This window comes from Bombus pyrosoma, linkage group LG3, assembly GCF_014825855.1.
Source record: "Bombus pyrosoma isolate SC7728 linkage group LG3, ASM1482585v1, whole genome shotgun sequence".
NCBI lineage: Eukaryota > Metazoa > Arthropoda > Insecta > Hymenoptera > Apidae > Bombus > Bombus pyrosoma.
In genome coordinates, this window is record NC_057772.1 from 3647447 (window position 1) to 3667714 (window position 20268).

At 38.7% G+C, this 20268-nt stretch overlaps 5 protein-coding genes across 12 annotated transcripts; 2 read left to right on the forward strand and 3 right to left on the reverse strand.

Moving 5' to 3' along the window:
• Positions 1-55: 55 nt before the first annotated feature.
• LOC122577985 (ribonuclease P protein subunit p25-like protein) lies at positions 56-16020 on the reverse strand. The gene is made up of 5 exons (XM_043749777.1): positions 15886-16020; positions 873-977; positions 613-791; positions 424-540; positions 56-356 (listed from the first exon to the last, which is right to left on the reverse strand). Exons 2-5 carry the CDS (start codon positions 975-977, stop codon positions 128-130), a joined length of 630 nt encoding a protein of 209 aa, XP_043605712.1. The 5' UTR covers positions 15886-16020; the 3' UTR covers positions 56-127.
• On the forward strand, positions 1240-8908 carry LOC122577981 (aromatic-L-amino-acid decarboxylase). 3 transcript variants are annotated; one of them, XM_043749768.1, is made up of 15 exons: positions 1240-2921; positions 4034-4265; positions 4967-5192; positions 5340-5453; positions 5695-5746; positions 5832-5902; positions 6015-6257; positions 6464-6589; positions 6666-6904; positions 7024-7198; positions 7299-7464; positions 7556-7608; positions 7698-7903; positions 7964-8050; positions 8224-8908. In XM_043749768.1, exons 1-15 carry the CDS (start codon positions 2867-2869, stop codon positions 8360-8362), a joined length of 2184 nt encoding a protein of 727 aa, XP_043605703.1. In that variant the 5' UTR covers positions 1240-2866; the 3' UTR covers positions 8363-8908. The 3 variants fall into 3 exon arrangements, with proteins under 3 accessions (XP_043605703.1, XP_043605704.1, XP_043605705.1); XM_043749769.1 differs by having other exon boundaries at positions 7979-8050; XM_043749770.1 differs by lacking the exon at positions 4034-4265 and having other exon boundaries at positions 2822-2921.
• Positions 10323-14602, forward strand: LOC122577983 (tyrosine decarboxylase-like). 3 transcript variants are annotated; one of them, XM_043749775.1, is made up of 4 exons: positions 10323-11014; positions 11346-11558; positions 11865-13321; positions 13420-14602. In XM_043749775.1, the coding sequence occupies exons 2-4, from the start codon at positions 11358-11360 to the stop codon at positions 13424-13426; spliced, it is 1665 nt and encodes a 554-aa protein (XP_043605710.1). In that variant the 5' UTR covers positions 10323-11014; positions 11346-11357; the 3' UTR covers positions 13427-14602. The 3 variants fall into 3 exon arrangements, with proteins under 3 accessions (XP_043605710.1, XP_043605709.1, XP_043605707.1); XM_043749774.1 differs by having other exon boundaries at positions 10324-10720; positions 10781-11558; XM_043749772.1 differs by having other exon boundaries at positions 10324-11558.
• On the reverse strand, positions 14743-16029 carry LOC122577986 (peptidyl-prolyl cis-trans isomerase H). 4 transcript variants are annotated; one of them, XM_043749780.1, is made up of 3 exons: positions 15890-16029; positions 15613-15717; positions 14743-15294 (listed from the first exon to the last, which is right to left on the reverse strand). In XM_043749780.1, exon 3 carries the CDS (start codon positions 15272-15274, stop codon positions 14816-14818), a length of 459 nt encoding a protein of 152 aa, XP_043605715.1. In that variant the 5' UTR covers positions 15275-15294; positions 15613-15717; positions 15890-16029; the 3' UTR covers positions 14743-14815. The 4 variants fall into 4 exon arrangements, with proteins under 4 accessions (XP_043605715.1, XP_043605714.1, XP_043605713.1 ...); XM_043749779.1 differs by having other exon boundaries at positions 15412-15717; XM_043749778.1 differs by having other exon boundaries at positions 14743-15717.
• Positions 16030-16715: 686 nt separating this feature from the next.
• On the reverse strand, positions 16716-20161 carry LOC122577978 (zinc finger protein 420-like). Its single transcript, XM_043749757.1, has one exon. It carries the CDS (start codon positions 19505-19507, stop codon positions 16727-16729), a length of 2781 nt encoding a protein of 926 aa, XP_043605692.1. The 5' UTR covers positions 19508-20161; the 3' UTR covers positions 16716-16726.
• Positions 20162-20268: the final 107 nt, after the last annotated feature.

The following is a 20268-nucleotide window of genomic DNA, read 5'->3' on the forward strand; positions in this document are numbered from 1 at the left end:
TGTACAAAGTTTCGAAGAAAATATGATTTTTTATTTAAGATTTAAAATTGTTGTCTCTGATTATATACGATATTATTATTTCAAATTGAATTTTATATACAATACAATTTAATTTCTCTCGCTTGTATTATCGACCATCGTTTGCTCTTTTCCTACTCTTTTTTGGTGGTGCTTCTGTTTGCCCTTTCGTTTGCTCTTTCTTTGGCCTTTTTTGACCAGTCCTCAATCCCATAGCTGCGAATTCCCCAGCATCCACGCGGGTCACATTACTACCTGCTTCCTGTTTCTTACCTTTGCACTCGGTTTTCATTTCTTGACCGTTTGAGAATTCTCCATTATCACCAGGCGCCTGGTAGCTATACATTAACGTCAGGAACATGATATAACAATATGGTTATCAAATTTTACAAAATAAATATTTACCCAAGCACTGATGTGTCTTTTACTTCTTTTGCAAGCAAAATAAATATTTCCGGGACGTGATAAATTTGTACATTTTCGGCGGTTTCATTCTCCTTTCTCTTTTCCGACTCCTTCGACCTTTAATAATACATATACCTCAATTAAGAAACGAACAGAGAGTATTATTTCTTTCCGTGTTGTATAACTTACTGTATAAAACGTATTTTAGTGATCTGATGAAGGTTTTTTTCTTTCGTTTTGAAAATTTCCGCACAGGAAATAGCTTTTCCAACAGCTTTCCCTACCGCATTCCAAACAACGTTGTTATAATTTGAGAATTCTTTCAACGCGTAATCGAGAACATTTCTAATTTTCGAGCCACTTCTTACCTGAAAAAATTCCCATTAAACAACATGCTATGAAAATGTTGGCACTGTTAATCTTTTATTAACTTTTATTTCGACATTTACTTGCATAAGAAGAAATTTTTCTGGTAAATCTGGTATAGGAATCCCCGAATCTGTTGGCTCAGGTTCCACATTTTTCACCCATTTATTTAATTTTGGTCGGACCATCTGCAAGAAAATCAATCAGTTACTGAATGAAAATTTGATTTGAGATTTTTACGATCTATTAAGATTTCGAAAAAACATTTCTGCTGATTTTCGTAATCTCAAAGAGAATTATTACGAGGGTAGAATCATGAAAGAGCGAAGGAGACCACGTCTCTCTGCCAGTAGGTCATGAGTCCGCAGGCATCGGTTCTTTGGCGTGCCATTCTTGGAACCATTCATGGAACTTGGAATGACCGAGTACAGTCCTGCACATAAACCTTTCTCGGTTTCATCCTATCTTATCTTCTCTTCTCTCATACAGGAATGTTTAAATATCTACAATTCCTTCAAGTTGCTAATCTTGAACTTGGCTTACATCAAATTCGATTATATTTTATTTAATAAATAAAAATTAACTTATTTCCATTGAAGGTGTAATCACTTAAATGTACATTTATTCTTATTCTTATTAAGATAAAATCAATCTCAGTGAACAGTAAATTTCACTTTCTTCGGTTACTTGTAATTCAACGCCAGTCTAAACGATATGTCGCGTTTCAAGTGGAAAATGACCATCATTGGTCAGACACGGCGCTCCAAAGCCATACCGATACCTTGACTCTGTTAAAAACAATTTAATCCTTTCAAGATACACTTTTTTAACGAACGAACGCGACAGCATAATAGCGTAGAATATAATACACTAAAGTTTGAAACAGTACAAGCTAATTATAATTTTTTAAATAACATATTGGATTACAACGTTTTGTCGCTTAGCGATATAACAATGGTATCAGAAAACTTATAACAGCTCAATTGTCTTAAAATTTAAATTCCATTTTCACAATATACAAAATAAACAAAGACCTATAGAAGAAATCTTGCATTAACGAATACCATATTCGTTCGTATTCAATCCTCTGTCATTCGAAAATGAAATTTCATAGATCCAACGATCGAGACAATTTGACGATCATCGCTTAATATCGATCCTCCTTAACACGAAACTGAGACATCCTTAGAAGGATGAACAAAGAATCTACCTACAAAATAAATCTCACCCTGAAACATCAATATTTAACTATAACAATCATTAATCATTCAAAAAACGAGACTTTATATATTCGATAATCAACATACGATTCGACGATCATCAATTAATATCAATCTTCCCCAGAATGAAACTGGGACGTTTCTGGAAAGTTGGCGTTCAGTGTAATTTCTGGAATGTCGAGGCGAACTTGGAAAAAGCATCGGCGGTCTGAGGGATCCCCTATGGAAACTCCATCAATATTTTCCAATCAGCATTCGATTGCACGGTACATCCCTACCCCTGTGGCTTGTTCGTAGTCGGGGGCAAATACGGAGGGTGTAAGGGGGTCGCAGTGTAGGCGTATATGGTGGTGGTATGCGGCATAGTCGGCATAGCGCCGCGACTCCCCGACGCCATATTGCATTATTAAGCACCCCTATCAGTTTCTCACCCCTGCATTCCAGCATTATGAACGTTTTTATCCCTAAAGGGCGTCGTTTTGCCTATGTGAAACGAAACGGGTGCTTCCACTGCTGGATACTAATTCGCTTCTCACGTTATTTCATCAAGATCCTTGATCCTTGAAAAACCTCTGGTCGTCTCTTCGCGCGTCAACTTCTTCATCTATGGGAATTAAACCGGTACACGTATCCAGAAGAATTCGTTGAACAGACACTGACACTTTTTCCGATCGATTTCGATTAAAGATTTAGGAGCGGAACGCTTTCGATGTACGTCTAGTTCAGTGTTCGCTACGTCACAAATCATTATTTGTCCTATATCGGATACAGAAACTGTTACGTTAGGCTCGTGCACGTCGATGGCGGCAGATAGACAGTCGAGAACATCGCGTTTACGTCGTTGAATTACGATTTCTATGTTAGTGCGAGACTTTGTAGAGAAGGAAAGTAACCTGTTAAAAGGAACTAATGGTAAACAGAATTTCCAGCGTTTGATCGTTCAATCTATAACGAGGAAATGTGTTTCATCGATGTCGGTGAACTAGTTAGAAACATTGTTTCTTAGTCATCGAGTGTTTCTCGCTATTCGATCCGATATGTTTTGTTCGAGCAACGAAAGAAACTAATTTCGACGTGACGGGAGATCTGACGAGATTCTTGATGTATCAGGGGATTCTCTAAACGAGAGACCGAGAGAACGAAAGGTCAAGGAGTTCCGACCACTTTTGGTGCAGCTGCATCGCTACGACTTTTAAAGAGAGAGGGGACGAGATATTCTGCGTCTGACACCTTTTTAACCATCATACCTACGCGCTCTTTTCCCACCGTAATAAACCATCAGGCGCTCAGAAGCCTTGCTTCCAATTTATTCGAGTGGCCAACTCTTCTATGGCGAAGACGCTCAACGATTTCATCGCCAATGAACGGCGCAAGCCGTTTTCAGAAGTTTTCCTCCAATACCCCGGAGGAGAACTACGCTCCCTCGAACGATTGTATGAACATTTCCGAGTCAATCGACCTGTAGAATGAAGTTCCCCCGCGCGAAGACCTTCCTATTCCCTATTTCATCGTATGACCTATTACGAAATCAAACAACCATCCAACGATGCCTTCTTAAACAACGTTCTTAAACTTCGTTCGTTAGAACTCGTTGTTTTGTTAAGAAATCGTGCTCCTTTCATTCATAATACACGTAACGATAAACTACGTAATCAGTGAGTGTCACAGATGCGACGGTAAATTATAAAGTCTACCATTACATCACTTTCTGGAATCGTCTATGGAACATCGTCAAGTTCATTACCGTTCAAGGACACCTCCTAGACGCTTCTTCCTTTCTGAAGTCTATCAGAAGCACGTGTCACCCTTCGTAAAATTCTGTCCAATCTAACGATCTATATTATCAAAATTATCACCGGTAAAGAAGCAAAAACGAGTTTTCAAAGAATAGGCGATTTTGATTAGGCGCAGCCGTTAAAGTTTCGTAACAAAGAGCAAGCATGAGGTTACTGATTGAACGAAGGGGAGTCGGTACCCTTATGTGTCTATTTCAATCTTCCCTTTAACGGAAATTGCGTTCCTAGCCATACATAGATCCACCCATTTCTCCCGCTCGTCCTTTCGAGGATCCGCTAAGAAGATCGCACGGAAGGACGCGTTTGCGCAGGAATTGAAGAATCCTCGCTGCCTGGATCCTCGATATATCCGCGGTGGTAGGCGAAAGTGCGGATTGTTCGGTCGTGGCTCATTCAACGTACACCGGTTGGACCTTACGATCTTCGTCGTCGTCGTCGTCGTCGTCGTCGCTAGCAACAGGTAGGACGGTCTTCCGCGTGGGGACTACGAATTTTCATTCAAGTCCTTCCGATCGTGACAAAAAGTGAAATTACAAAATATATCCAAACATCTTTTCGCATCGTATAACGAGATCGTATAACCGCGGTAATTTTTTTACGTTTTTAAGGAAGCAAGAGTGTCTGTGTTGAGGGTTGATCCTTCGAGCGAATACAATTCTGGATTCATCAATGTTCTCACGAATTAGTTGTCTTTATTCGACGTGTTGTTCCAGTGAAACTAAGAAAGTTTCTGTAATATCTTTATCGTATCGTTCATCCCTTTGTCGACCACCGACGTATATATGCGTTCAGTGCGAACCATCAACGTAGCCGGCAAATCCATATATTATACGTTCGACGAGAACGAATGATAAAGGCGGAACACGAAAGTTCGCGCTTTCGATGAGCAAAATATTCAAATTTTCCTTTCGCAAATGAATAGGAAGATTGTAATTTTGAAGTTGCTGAAAGTAAGAGTGTCTATGTAATTCTGCGTTTACCAATTTCTTTAATTTCATTGACGAATTAATCGTGTTGCATTTAGTGGCAGATACAGAGTGGAAAAGGGTTCATCCCTATCGAGCTTGTGACACGTACTATTACCGAATTAACTAGAAAGTAGAAAAAGCAAATAAATTCGTGATAACTGTGATGGTAAACGAAATCACGTTCTATCCGAAGGTTTTCAAGGGCCAAACAGATCATCATGGACATTCAGGAGTTTCGCATGCGTGGCAAGGAGATGGTGGAGTACATTTGCGAATTCATGAGTAATATTCACAACCGGAGAGTAACACCGGACGTTGGCCCCGGATATTTGAGGCCCCTCCTACCATCGGAAGCACCGCGGGAACCTGAACCTTGGGAGGACATCATGAGGGACGTCGAATCGAAGATCATGCCCGGAGTAAGTGAAAAGGAGAATCACTTTTCATTCTCCGTGACTCTGATAATGTCTACGAGTGATGAAAGAATTTTAAGATTTCGAGAATGAAAAAAAAAAAAAAAAAGAACAACGTGTAAATTTTGGATAAAAAGAGGAAAATATTTATAGATAACTCACTGGCAACATCCACGGTTTCACGCGTACTTTCCAGCTGGAAATTCTTTTCCATCGATTCTTGGCGATATGTTGTCGGATGCAATAGGTTGTATTGGATTTTCATGGGTGAGTTCAATATCTTTTCTTCTTTCTTTAGAGAAAATTACTTAAAATCCGCGTTACGTATGTAACATCTCTGTTATATGTTACGAATATAACATTTCCGAGGATGCTGAGGTCGCATCCATACACGAAATTCAATTTTCTCGCGAAGATCAGGGTATGAACATGGATTGGAAAGACTTGACGGATCGTTCAAGTCTGTTTGTTCGTTCATTTCTGTATTTCGACGTTTTATTTGTTCTAGGCGGCCAGTCCAGCCTGCACGGAGCTCGAGACGATAGTCTGTGACTGGTTCGGTAATTCAATATTATTCCATTAAATATCAATCGAATTTATATGAGGTATTACAGAACGAATATCATCGGGTATACTAAATTGCAGGCAAAGCCATTGGTCTGCCGACGGACTTTCTTTATTTTAGCCCTGGCAGCAAAGGAGGCGGTGTGATACAAGTAAATATTTTGATATTTCGCGAGAATTAAACACTTTCTGCTGGATTAATTAAATAACGTAATCGTTACATATAAATCGTAGGCAATGAGATAACAGTTAAACGAATTTTAGGGCTCAGCTTCGGAGTGTGTTTTAGTGTGTATGCTGGCAGCAAGAGCTCAAGCTATTGGTAGATTAAAAGAGTTACCTGCTCACGCACATTTGGACGAAACTGCTCTTTTAGGAAAGTTAATGGCTTACTGTAGTCGCGAAAGTCACAGCTGCGTCGAAAAGGACGCGATGATCTGCTTCGTAAAATTAAGGATTTTGGAGCCCGACGACAAGAGCGTTCTTCGTGGTGAAACTTTGCGTCAGGTAGAATTTTTCCTCCGGATTATATTTATATCTAACACGTTCGCTACCACAGAGAATTGGTGATTGAATTGCGTTAGAAAATTCTCGTAATCTTCACTTGTACGTATCGCCGTGAGTTTTAGCAAGTTATATACGCGAAAGTGATATAGCAAACGTGTCAATTTTGATTAAAAGTTTCTTCTTCGTCATCGTGCAATCTTCTTCAGGCAATCGAAGCTGATACAGCCGAAGGATACATCCCCTTCTTCGTTTCTACTACTTTAGGCACAACTGCTTGTTGCTCCTTCGATAATCTCAGGGAAATCGGTCCAGTTTGTAAAAAATATCCAGGCGTAAGAATATCTATGATTTTCAACCTACATTATCGCGTATGTTCAGCCCTAAAATTTGTATTATGTCTGTCGATAGGTATGGTTACACGTGGATGCGGCTTACGCAGGCAACTCGTTCATTTGTCCTGAACTAAAGTACCTGATGGCTGGTATTGAATACGCAGATTCTTTCAACACCAACACGAACAAATTCCTATTAACGAACTTCGATTGTTCCTGTCTCTGGGTTCGTGATAGATTCAAGTTGACTGGCGCGCTCGTCGTCGATCCTCTTTACCTGCAGCATACTCACGCGGATACAGCCATCGATTATAGGTACTATCGATTTCATCGACGTTGTTTATTTCATTAAAAAAAAAAAAAAAAAAAAAAAAAAAAAACAAGCATCGTTTGTTCATTCAGCATCCGTTATTTTTAATTCCTTGTTTCCCCAGACACTGGAGCATACCACTGAGCCGACGATTTCGTTCCTTGAAGCTGTGGTTCGTGATGAGAAGCTACGGGATATCCGGCTTGCAGGCCTACATTCGAAATCACGTTCAATTGGCGAAAAGATTCGAGGCGTTGGTGAGGAAGGATTCGAGATTCGAGCTCTGTAACGAAGTTGTGGTGAGCGACTCGCGAAGACAATACGAAGATAGCAGTGGCTTAAGGCTTGGAGCCATGGTTTATCGCGTTACCAAGTTTTATTGTATTAAATGGTTTTCAGTTGGGCCTGGTTTGTTTCCGAGCAAAAGGCACCGACAAGCTAAATCAGAAGCTTCTTAGTGCTATCAATGATTCTGGAAAGCTGCATATGGTGCCAGCCAGAGTGAATCAACGCTTCACGATTCGTTTCGCACTTGCTGCGCCGAATGCCACCGCTTCTGACGTTGGTTAGCAATATCTTGCTTGATAATACCATTCTTACACGTTTCTTTTACTCAATTTTTACTCTATTACTCAATTCTTATTTTTATATCGTAGACATAGCGTGGAGCATAATCACGGATTATTTAGCCGAGTTGTTAGAGTCCAAGGTGAGCGAAATCTCTTGAATTGGAATTTCGTTTCGCTCATTGAATGTTCTTGCGTATTACGTGTATCTTTGCTTTATTTTCAATTGCAGGATGTCATGGATGAGCTGACACAGAGGAAAATGCTCGAGGAGAAGAAGAGAGCCACTTTGGAGCAAAGAAGGTCCTTCTTCGTCCGCATGGTGTCTGATCCTGCGATTCAGCCTGGTTTTACGAAGACGCCGAACAGGACAGGGGGAAAGCTCGATACTCAAGCAACCATCGGTGGCATCGGTTCGAATCCTACGAACAGCGCAACGTAAGACATTGGTGTATCCTTAAAATGGATTACAGAGATTTAACAAAATCACTGATTTAGTATGTCTGACGGTAGACGTTCGTGGATATCGTGGCCACTGGCGTATTTGATGAAGGACGCGGCCGATACTAGCGAACTATCTCTTAGGCACGTTGGAAAATATTCTGCAAATTTCTATTTTATCTTCTCTTCTTCTCTTTAAAACGATATTTCACACCTTTCTTCTTTCTTATAACGAGATTGAAGCTTTCCATTTACATCGAATATTCGAAATTGTCCTTACATCGTGTTTTCTTATTAATCGAAAGAAATAATTTTAGATTTCGTCATCTGGATACCATGGTACGGCTGAAAGCAAGCGGTACCGGAAGTCGTCGCGGAAGCAGCAACGGATGCAGTCCGGATCCATCGCCATCCGCTTCGCCGTCCCGTGGAAGATCGCCAAATGGCAGAGCGTAAAACCTTGCCCGATCCTTCGTCGTTTTTTTTTTCCTCTAAAGTTTCGAAAGTTTCTCCAGATACATCGACAGGAATGAAACTTAAATAACGAAGCAACAACGATTCTCGCAATCGAACCACGTACGGATACTGCCGACGGAATCGTCGATTGAAAAGAAACGGTGCAAGATTCTTCGAACAAGAAAATTCCCTTAAAATTGCTCAGCAACAGTCGACGAATGAAAATATGGTCGAAATTGATCGACGACCCTGTTTGATCGTGGCATCGTTTTTCGTCGCCTGTTTAGTCGGCCCTTCGGGACTGTGTGCAGTAGTTGCAAAGTTTCGCGTTCACGGCTCGACCGAAGGAAGCGGCTCGATAGATATAAGTACATCATCTTTACTTGCTTATCGATCTGTTTATATAAGTGTGCTCTCTTTGGATCGCGACAGAATCGTGTACCACGTGAAACACGCTACGTATGTAACATATTATTCTATCCAATATACATTACATATATGGTATATAAAGCGTGCTCTATATAGTAAAATGGATTTCCTCAAGTACAGAAACCATGGTATTTCCAATTATTCACCACATCATCCGCAATCGTAATTGTTTTCTGTCGTTACAGAGATGTCTGTGAATTGGCCCGGACATGGAGTTAGGAAGGGCGAGGGGGAAGGGTGGAATAAAAAAACATGAAACGGAAACTCGTGTCGCGGGAATATCGAAAAAAGGTCATAAAAAGCTATTCGTTACACGATCGAAAAGGTTGGGGTCACGAGGGTGAACGATGTACCTGGACCGTTTGCTCGAATATCGTTCTCTCTCTTTTTCTCTCTTCTAAGTATCCAGTGACATTTATATTCAATTTCGTTTCGTTTCCATTTCCGTAGAACTCATTTGCGAAAACTGGATCTCGTTGTAAAAACGAAAACGTCGCACGTGGCTCAGGCGTCAGCCGCCGAAAGATGCTACGTCAAGCGAAAACGCGTGATTGTAAATTGGTTCACCGGAGAAGGGGAAACTGTCGATAATGTCGATCATTGGCAGAATATTGGTAATTGAACGAGCGACAAATACTATCCCTTACGTAGGCTGTTGCATATTAACAGAGATCAAAGGATAGTCCCTAATGTCGAAAAATAGACGAGCGTAACTTATTGTAAGAAAAACCTATCACGAGAATACTTCTACCTTTTTTCTTTCTTCTTTGGTAAAAGATTCAACACCTACAAATTCTAACCAACTAAATAATTCGATAATAAATAGAGCAAAATATGAAAACAACAATTCAACGATAGATCGAACATACTTCTTTTCCTCCTTATAGAAATTACGTTTAATTGTTTTAAGCTATGAATTCAATTTACTTCGATCTCCTCGGAAAGGCAGCTTTCCAATCGTTTGGGATATGTATAGCGGTTTTTTGATCGGCAACTTGCCCGAAGCTAACGCGAGTCAAATGGACAATGGCCGGCGGAAAAAAGGGGATCAGTGGTGGAATTAATTAATTCGAACTGGATGGCAATCGTATCGACACCCTCGATCGAGAATCCAATTCGAAAACGTCGGTCGCGAGCAGACCATGCGTGAAGGTAGTGGCGAGAGAGAAAATGGTGTTCGCCATGTGTCTGCTTGTATGTGTTACAAAGATTGAGCGGTGACCTGTCACCGCTTCTACGGGGTGTTGTAAATGTAGGTGAAGAGTAAACGTCTATTTATAAACGGGGGAGGAGGGGGCGAGTTTACTCCCCGTGCATCATCGACAACACACGCTGGCTTATTCAAGCAGCGACCCCCTCGATACATCACCATTGATGTCGACCACCCTTCTTACGAATTTTCGTTCAGATTTTTGGCATCGATCCGCGACGACTATCTGCGCGGGTGGCAATCGATTTTCTAATCGTCGAATTAACTCTCTTCGAACGACCGGTACGAAACATGCCAGAAATTTCAATTGTTGTTGTTTCCTTTTCTGAGAAAATAATTAAGACAGTAATGGAGATATTTTCGGATGAAATAATTTTTAGTGAAATATTTTAGGTATAAATTGCAAAATGCATTGAAATTTAGTAAAAAAAAAAAAAAAAAATGTTCGAGCGAGGAAATTAACAATTCTTTAAAAATCGTATCACTTTTTTTTTTATAAGGAAGGTGTAAGTGTACCGGTGTAGGCATTTGAGGGAAAGAATGAATTATCACGTCACACGTGGGAGGGAAAATGCGCTTGCTAAATTGGTTGAGTGGAACTATGGCGAATTTTATGGGTTGGAGAAAAATTTCGAAGGGGTGTGATCCCTTTTTTCGAGCAGGCATTTACGTAAGAAGCGTTACAGTAGGCGCCAGTGTCGTAATCCAGAATGAAGCAGGTAAGTTAATATTTTTCACGATAGGCGAAGCTCCGCCTTAATTTTATCTGCGTGAGGCAGGGATGTACGAAGAGGAGGCGCGCATAAAACTGACCGGCGCTATGCCAGGTGCCACCAGTCTCGGTTCCAACGCGGGACAAACCTGTTACGCGTTTCCTTCCAAGTGGGATCATGTTCTGAAACAACTCAAACGACCATTTTCAAATTCCTTCTCCAAGAGAAACGTATTCGAACGTTCGAGTGTTATATCTTCAAAGTGGATCGGATTTTCTATCCGCTAATCGAAAAGAAAAAGTGAGTGAAAAAACGCTTCGATATTTCGAAAAATCGAAATCGTAGAGTAGTTTGAGAAATAGGGCGCAACGAACTCTTTTGGAATCTTTCGGAAAAGGAAAAGTAAAAGCAACAAAGAGAAGTACCGTAAAGAAAAGATAACACGTAAAGAAGATATTTCATCCCAGGTATTTCTTTGCTCGCGAATGACGTTTAATTCGTCTGTAGTCCCGATAAATGGCGGTGAAAAATGTCACGATCACGTACACACGATTTAGCCGAGAACGTGCTTAATCAAACATGAGTTTCATTGGCACGCACTAGCCCGTCTCTCCTTCGAATTACATTCCAGCCGGCAATTATCATGAACATCGATGAGTTTCAAGTACGTGGCAAGGAGATGATCGAGTATATTTGCGAGTATCTCCGCACCTTGGAGGGAAAGAGGGTGACGGCGAACGTGGATCCAGGGTATCTAAGGCCCCTACTTCCCAAAGAAGCTCCAGCAAAAGGGGAATCATGGGATGCCATAATGAGGGACGTCGACAGCAAAATAATGCCCGGGGTGAGTGTCAACTATGGGCTCGATTATCGATCCCCCTTCGTTGATTCCGACCTCTTTCGATGTTAATAATATTCACGAATACTAAAAAAAATAGGAAAAACCTGGTCGATCATAAAATAACACTTTTCATTATCGTTAGATCGTCCTATTTCCAATATTTCTTTGCTAATTTAATGTTCGTGTGTTGCGAAGTATTAAAATTCATACCTCGACATTGAAAAATTCGTATAAAAATATTTTTTTTTACAAATCTTTACGTCCAATACAAACGTTGATTACTGAGAGAACACGGATGATGGTTTACAGATCACACACTGGCAGCATCCACGTTTTCACGCGTACTTTCCAGCGGGTAACTCGTTCCCTTCGATCCTCGGGGACATGCTGTCGGACGCAATCGGGTGCATAGGTTTCTCTTGGGCGGCGAGTCCTGCCTGCACGGAACTGGAAACGATCGTACTCGACTGGTACGCAAAAGCGATAGACCTACCACCGGAGTTCCTAGCTGAACACAAAAGCTCGAAAGGTGGTGGAGTGATACAAGGGTCAGCCTCCGAGTGTATTCTGGTCACCATGCTAGCGGCACGTACCCAAGCGATTCGAACCTTGAAGGAGCAAGACCCGAACACCGAGGACTCGGCCTTTCTGCCACGGTTGGTCGCCTATTGTTCCACAGAAGCTCATTCCTGCGTCGAAAAGGCAGCGATGATCAGTTTGGTGAAGCTTCGAGTTCTAGAACCAGATGAAAAAGGTTCCTTGCGAGGTAAGCGACTGGAATCTGCGATCCGCGAAGACGTGGCAAACGGTTTGGTTCCGTTTTATGTCTCCACCACTCTTGGCACTACCGGATCCTGTGCGTTCGATAATTTAGTCGAAATCGGACCAGTGTGCAAACTGCATCCTAACATGTGGCTCCACGTGGACGGTGCTTACGCTGGGAACGCGTTCATTTGCCCGGAAATGAGGCCGTTGATGACGGGTATCGAGCACGCAGACTCGTTCAACACGAATCCCAACAAGTGGTTGCTCGTTAATTTCGACTGTTCCTGCCTTTGGGTACGGGATCGAGTGAAACTCACGTCGGCGCTCGTCGTCGATCCATTGTACCTTCAGCACGCTAGATCCGGAGAATCTATCGATTATCGCCACTGGGGAATTCCTTTGAGCAGACGATTCAGAGCGTTGAAATTGTGGTTCGTGATGAGATCGTATGGAATTACAGGATTGCAGAAGTACATAAGGAACCATATCAGGCTGGCGAGACGGTTCGAGACTCTGATGAGAAGGGACAAGAGATTCGAGATCACTAACGATGTGAGAGTTGGTCTGGTCTGCTTCAGACTGAAGGAGAGCGATGAGATCAATCAGGAATTGTTGGCGAATATTAACGCATCCGGCAGACTTCATATGATCCCAGCCAGAGTCATGGGAAAGTATATCTTGAGATTCTGCGTGATCAAGGAAAATGCTACTGACGATGATATCGATTATGCCGTGGACGTGATCGAAGAACACGCGACGGAGGTGATGCTCGCCCATTACGAAGGAACAGAAGACGAATTTAGGGCGAAGGGACCAAAGAGTCCCGCTGCATTGGACAAAAAGCTGGTACGAAAGTTCAGCTTCACCAGGAGCGTGACGAGGGACGTTTACAAAAGATCCATTTCGAAATCGAGTCTCCACGACGGTGCTACACCCATCATGGTCGTCGATGATAACTCGCAGGTCGATACCATTGAGGAAGACGTGTTCTGCAACAGCAGGTAGACCACACCTCAGCTCACGGTGCCTAAGAGGAGGGACCAACTGCTATCGTTGCCGTGAGCTGCTGACGATGATGATCGGTGTAATGTTTTTTCAGGTCGTGACGATCCCGATGATGATATCCAGATGATTCGTGAATTATGTGATAGGAATGCCTCTCGAAACCGGCCGGTCTTGTTTGGAATATCGCAACTCCGTTCATCATATTGTTGTTTTTTAGGGAACGAGCAAATCTTTGCGACCGAGATAAGTTTCCTTCGAATTACGATAAACTGGAAATTTCGTCCGATAGAAATGATTCTGAAGGTATTTATTGAGAATGATGGACGAAGAAAGTCTGAAGGGTGTTCTCGATCTAGTGCATTGCACACTGGTCATCGTTTGAGACATTGACACATTTTATTTACTGAAGTTTACTGGAAACCATTTTTCGAGATGTTGGTAAATCGTTTGGGAATTTGCCTTTCTACGCACGATTTTATGCAACGTAAGTGCAACTGGAATTTATTTTCGTATTTATTCCGCAACCAACCAAAGCAAGAGATTACGTGCTGACGAGAATAACTGTTCGAATAAACTGTACTAGTTTTGCAATTGAGAAACGATATAATAAACGTGCCCGATAAAATAGAAGAGAAATAATTGTTCGTAGTATAAGCAATTTATCGATTCGTGTAACAATTCAGAACATATTAAAAAGGAAAAAAATGAATACGTAGCTAGGCAGAAATAAGACTCACTGTTAAGTACATCGATTGTCTCTTAGGCTATTAATAGATATAATATTAAATTATTCCATGAACGAATTATGTACGAATAAAGGATAGTTTTCGATTAGATTACTGTAAATTAGATACGAAATGAAGACCTAAACATTTACGGTTGGAATTTTGTCAGTCGACGCTGATCATAGTGTTAGATCATACACACATTACACGTGTTTACTTTGGGTGTTTTACTTCTGAGAAGATCGATTCGAGTTGTAAGTCACATTGATATTTCAAACGTGTTTGGATTTTTATCCAATCCAATACAATGTAGATTATATTAATGACTATTTATTTCATATGTAAGTTTAACGGAATAAAATTGAAATTCGTAAAACGATAACTTTTTTTTATTTTTATCGTATCAAGAATTTTTAATCACGGCTTTAGTTCCTCAAAGTTATCAATCCGTCGATCAAGATGCAACTTATTAACTTTTAAGTACAATTAAGCAGGTCTTGATAGGCAATCTCTATTAGTAGGAAATCGTAAGATACCTGAAGGCAATGTAAGATGCAGACAGCTTCGAAGTAAATCATTACAATCATAATTACCAATTTAGGCTATAATTATAGCTTATTGAAATATATGTACTAAAAACTATTTAAATATTAAAATGGGAAAAGGTATACGATTATAAAATAGTACCCTCATTCTGCAGAAATATGACAAACTTTTTTATAGCATATCTTACATTTAAAAGTATAAAATATAATTAGTTAACTATTACATTTGTCCACACTGAGATATCGTCACAGGAATTTTTGGTTTGTTGTTTGGCCCTGTGGGAACGTTCTCTACTTTCCTCATAACTAGAAGTCCATCGATAACTCTTCCAAAAACAACGTGTTTACCATCCAAGAAATTACATTTGGCGCAAGTGATGAAAAATTGACAGCCGTTAGTATCTTTGCCACTGTTGGCCATGGATAACAATCCAGGTGAGTCATGTTTTAATGTAAAATTTTCATCAGGAAATGTTCCACCACCGTAGATGCTTATGACTCCAGTACCATCGCCGTTTACAAAATCACCGCCTTGGATCATGAAGTCTTTAATGACTCTATGAAATATGGCACCTTTAAAACCTAAAGATACACCGTCTTTTCTGTACTCTCCGGTGCAGAATTGTCGAAAATTCTCTGATGTTTTTGGACAAACATCTTCGAAAAGCTCAAAAATCATTCGTCCGATTTCTGTAGTGCCTACAGATACGTCAAAAAATACCACTGGATTATTCGGATTTCGTAGTTGAGCTTGAATTTGATTCCAAGTTGGCATATTTGTATATCTTGATTAAAAACTTTAAAAAGTTTTCTTACTATATTCTACTATACTATTATGCTTCAATTGAAATAATGTTGCGGCAACATAACCTCTTCTCCTTATGAACACATTTCGTTTTAATGTTTGAGATTGAAAAATTTATCAGAGCGTTTTCTTTTTCCACTTCAATCTAATAAGGCTTAACTAAATTTGTTTTTATGTAATTACAGTACGCTTTCTTTTATAAATTCTTTTACCTTGCGTTTGAAGTACAAGACACAAACGCCTTAGAAATGCTTCGTCGAACTGATTACAAACGCGGGAGAAATATATTAATGCCAAATATAGGTTAGAATTTAATGCTAAACAAAATTTAAACAAATATTAGAGAGTATAACGATATATGTCAAAATTAATTATATTTATAGATATATAATAAAAAAATTCTTCTATAAAGAATAGTATCATACTTTGTAACGAATAAAAACACGTGTATGTGTGTATTTTCTTATTTTTAAAAATATTAATACTTACTTTTTTGTCGGCTGCTTTTCTGCGGATTTAGTAAAGACTTATTGAAATCACTTAACACGTTATAAAATGATATAAAATGTAATTATGAATTATAACTGTTTCCGTCACAAAATAATACACACTTGTATTTTGACCCAACAACAACACGTGGTGAGTTTGGTTCCTAACTTCATACTGGCAAAACGCGCGGTAATACAAATGCGAAGGGTGAAGGATAAATTTACACGATGCGGTATTAAAAAGAAAAGTGTTTTAATATAAAGTAAATGTAGAAAATAAAATGCATTTTATTTTTTTATCGCACCACACATTCTACATCTTAAGTGTCATTTGACTTAATTATAATTTAGGTATCGAAAAATGATATTTAAATTCAAGATCAAACAATTCGTAAATTGCATCAAAGCAGAGATATATAATCTTGAGATTGTTTTCTTACGATATGTCTCTTTTTTAAATCTTTAAGACAATCAGTAATGTGCTTTACATAATATATAATCTTTATCTGTATTTTATTTTAAAAGATACACATTATTTTACCACATGTATAATGTATGATCTAAATGTGCAAAAGCATTTTGAAGAAACAAAAACAAATTAATTAAAAATGTATAAATATCATTGAAATTCCCTGTTTCTTTTTAATATCAGTGCATTTGTAAGACACATAGAAGATTGGTGCTTTACTACTACTATTGGAAACGATACTTAAAGTTATATTTAGTTTTTTTTTTTCCTTTCAATAACATAAGGAATCCTCAAATTTGTTATTTTCTAGATAGCCACATTAATAGCATGAGAATATCACAAACTTGGATAGTAATAAAGTAACAATAATTATATGTGAATTTTAACGTGTTCCATCAACACATTTTTATCATTAAAATCTTCTCCACAAATACCACAGACTAATTCTTCTCCATCGTCACTGTCTTGCTGGTGATATTGTACAACTTGTATTACAGCCGTTTGGGATCCTCCCTCCTGTATTAACGATTCCTGTCCAACTTCGCTGTGATTCTTGATATCTTGATTTTGCCTAGTTGAATGGTGAGTTACCATATCCATTGGTAAATCATCATTACTTATTTGTGCAATTTGACTGGAAAAATTTTCATGACTCTGAGGATTTGGTAGTGTCAAAACAGGCAACGATTCATTTTGCTTTGATATTAAATGTAAAGTATTTGTTTGCTTTGAAGTCTGTATTAAATGCATTGTAGTTATTTCATTATGACTGCTTGTGGTATGAAGTGCACTTCCTTCTTGTTCTGTAGAAACTATGCGAGTTGTATTTAAAGATTCTCTGTGACTATGATTAGCTTGTGAAATATGAATATTTTCATCTTGTTTTTCATCAACTAATAATTGTACGTCTTCAGATTTAATTTCAGATATTGCAATATAATTTTCATCACGTTTTTCTGTAGTAACTACAAGGAAAGTATTATTTTGTTTATCACTTAAAATTTGTTGGTCATCTGATTTAGCTGATTCTGTAATAGACAAAAGTGCTTCAGTTTCCTCTGATTTAGGAATTATAAGATTTCCAGCTACTTGTTTTCCTTGTAAATATGTATTTGCAGACACCTTTGATTTTTTCTTAACTGGTTTGGTTTTTGGTGCATTATTGTTTGTTTTAGCTTTTGCTTCTGCAATCATTTGATCTGAATGTTTAACGATATGTGCACATAATTCATCCCGATCTTGATTTAAAGCACCACATATAGGACAGGAAAAAGGGGGCCCAGTTACTTCAGTTTCATTTTTTCCTGCTGCATGAACCCATCGAACATGTTCTCTTAAAACAACTTTTTGATTAAATGCTCTTGAACATAGAGGACAAACATGAGGTCTCTCTCCTGTGTGAATACGTTCATGTTTCCTTAAAGTTCCACCATCTCTAAACGCTTTCCAACAAAATTTACAACCATATGGCCTTTCTCCAGTATGAGTTCTATGGTGTATTAAATATCCCTGTCTTGATGAAAATGTTTTGGAACATGTATCACAATGAAAATGTGCGGGGCTCCCAGCATGTGTTCTACCATGTTCCCAAAGTCCTTGACGTGATACAAAACTTTTACCACATTCTGTACAAGTAAATGGAGAGTCTCCAGGATGAGCCGATAATCTGTGTTCATCCAATTGATTTTGCTTTTCAAATTGGGATCCACATACTTCACAAGAATGTGTTTTTTTTCTATGAATCCACTGATGCCTGAACATTTTTTGTTTGGTTGTAAATTTTTTGCCACATTCAGAACATGCATGTTTACCCCATTTATTATTAGGTGTACCTTGTTCAACATTATTTTGCATTAGTTTCTTCGCACAAGTTGTTTGATGAGTTGCTAAGTGATTGCCATCTTGAAACTGTTTATCACAATACTCACATTCAATTGGCATGTTCCAATTTTTAGATGTATGAGTTTTCTCATGGGATACCAATGCTGTTGCACGAGAAAAACTAATTCCACAATGTCTACAAGTATGCTGTTTTGTACCATTTGTTTCAACTTCTATATAATTCTTCCTATCTTCACTATTATACGATAAAGTTTCAACTTTCACCATTGTATCAGCATTATTAAATGAGTTTAATGAAAGATTGTATTGCTGATTGACTTGATTATTTATATTATTTTGTTGAGTATATTCAAACTGTGTTACTTCTCCATTTGGCATTACAGTAAATTCATGTAAAGTGTCTATTTTCTCCTCAGGATTAGATATTGAATTAACTGCTGCCTGCTCACTTTGAAAGTTATAAGATGGAACTGTCCATTGAACTGTATCATAGCTTTGAACCGTTTGTACAGACGAGGATGGCACTTGATTATTTTGGGATTCTGTCATATTTTCAGGCCATTTTCTGAATGTTTCCTCTGACTGTGATACATTATCGCTCTGCGATTGCATAATGGCACGTCCAGCAACATACGTATGAATTTTCATATGATTGGATAAACTAGAAGGCCTTTGAAAATCTGCTCCGCATATGGTGCATTTATGAGGTTTTTGCACTTGGTGCATTTGCAACATATGACATCTTAAACTGTTCTTTGAACGAAACAAGTTGCCACAAGTTCTACAAGCATGTGGGCGATCTACTTGATGACAAACTATATGATTGTTTAAATCTATTTTTCTTTCGAATCTTTCTCCACAAGTAATACATGATAATTTACTAGCAGAACAGGTAGTACGATGCTTTGTTAACTCAGCTTGTGTGAACATGTTTGCACAACGCGAACATACTTTTTTGTCTTCGAAACAAGGATACATGCCTCCAAGCTGTCGTAGAGCTTCCACAGCCATCGATTCATCATCGCCAGATGTATATTGATGTTGCTCTTCTTCTTTAATATATATAGGATATACTACACGATTTTTATCTTCCTCGTCGGAATGTTTTGCTAAAATCTCAACCGCAACCTGTGCTTCTGTGATACTAGAATTAACGTCTGTAACAGATACTTCAGTGAGTCCTTCTTGTAGAACACATTCGTCAACTGGTTCACATATTTCTTCATGAGATATAATATTATCCTGTATACTATCGTGTACCTCTGAAAGGGGAAATGTAACATACTGCTCATTCTCATGAGCTTCCATCGTGCAATATTTTTGCAAAATGCAGTTAATATCAACTGAAATTTTTATGGACCTAGTTTCACCTCATGTTAAGTTAGGTCCTGTCACCACTAATAACCAAGCGGTATTTATCAATATATAGAAACGCATTACAAACAATCGTGTTATTCACATTTCACTGTTACGTTTAGTTGTAGATGTTATTAAGAATACATAATGCGTATTTTTCTCTTTCACACTTTAATTCGATACGACCTATTGCCAAATCTTATCTTTATTGATTACAAATAAAATTACGTTTATTGCAATTTTATGGTGTACATGTTACCCATGTAACAGCATAGCTAATAATATATTTTACCACCCGTAATTTATTTGTTATATAAATTTGTAAATTCACCATTCGAACAATAATGTAACAAGGTTATTTGGAGGAGTGCAGCAAATTGTGCGCCACCTGAAGTTGACGGCGTTCTTTGCGCAGTGCCAAGTTAAACTTTTTATATTTCAAAAAGGCTGGTGAACCGTGTTTATAAGTATTCAAGTATTTCTTCTGCAATAGAATATTGTACTTGTTTGTGATACAGTTGTTTGTCGGTTTCTTCGTAAATAAGCATAACCTTTCTTGACAAATAATCTCGTACACGGAAATGAATCACAGTGTTATTAATGTGGTATTCGTATTTGGTTAATCTGGAATCTTTGGTTAATCGTGTTTCATATATACAAAGTATGTATGTATACTTTCATTATAACTTTTTATAAATTGATGCTTTTTTGCA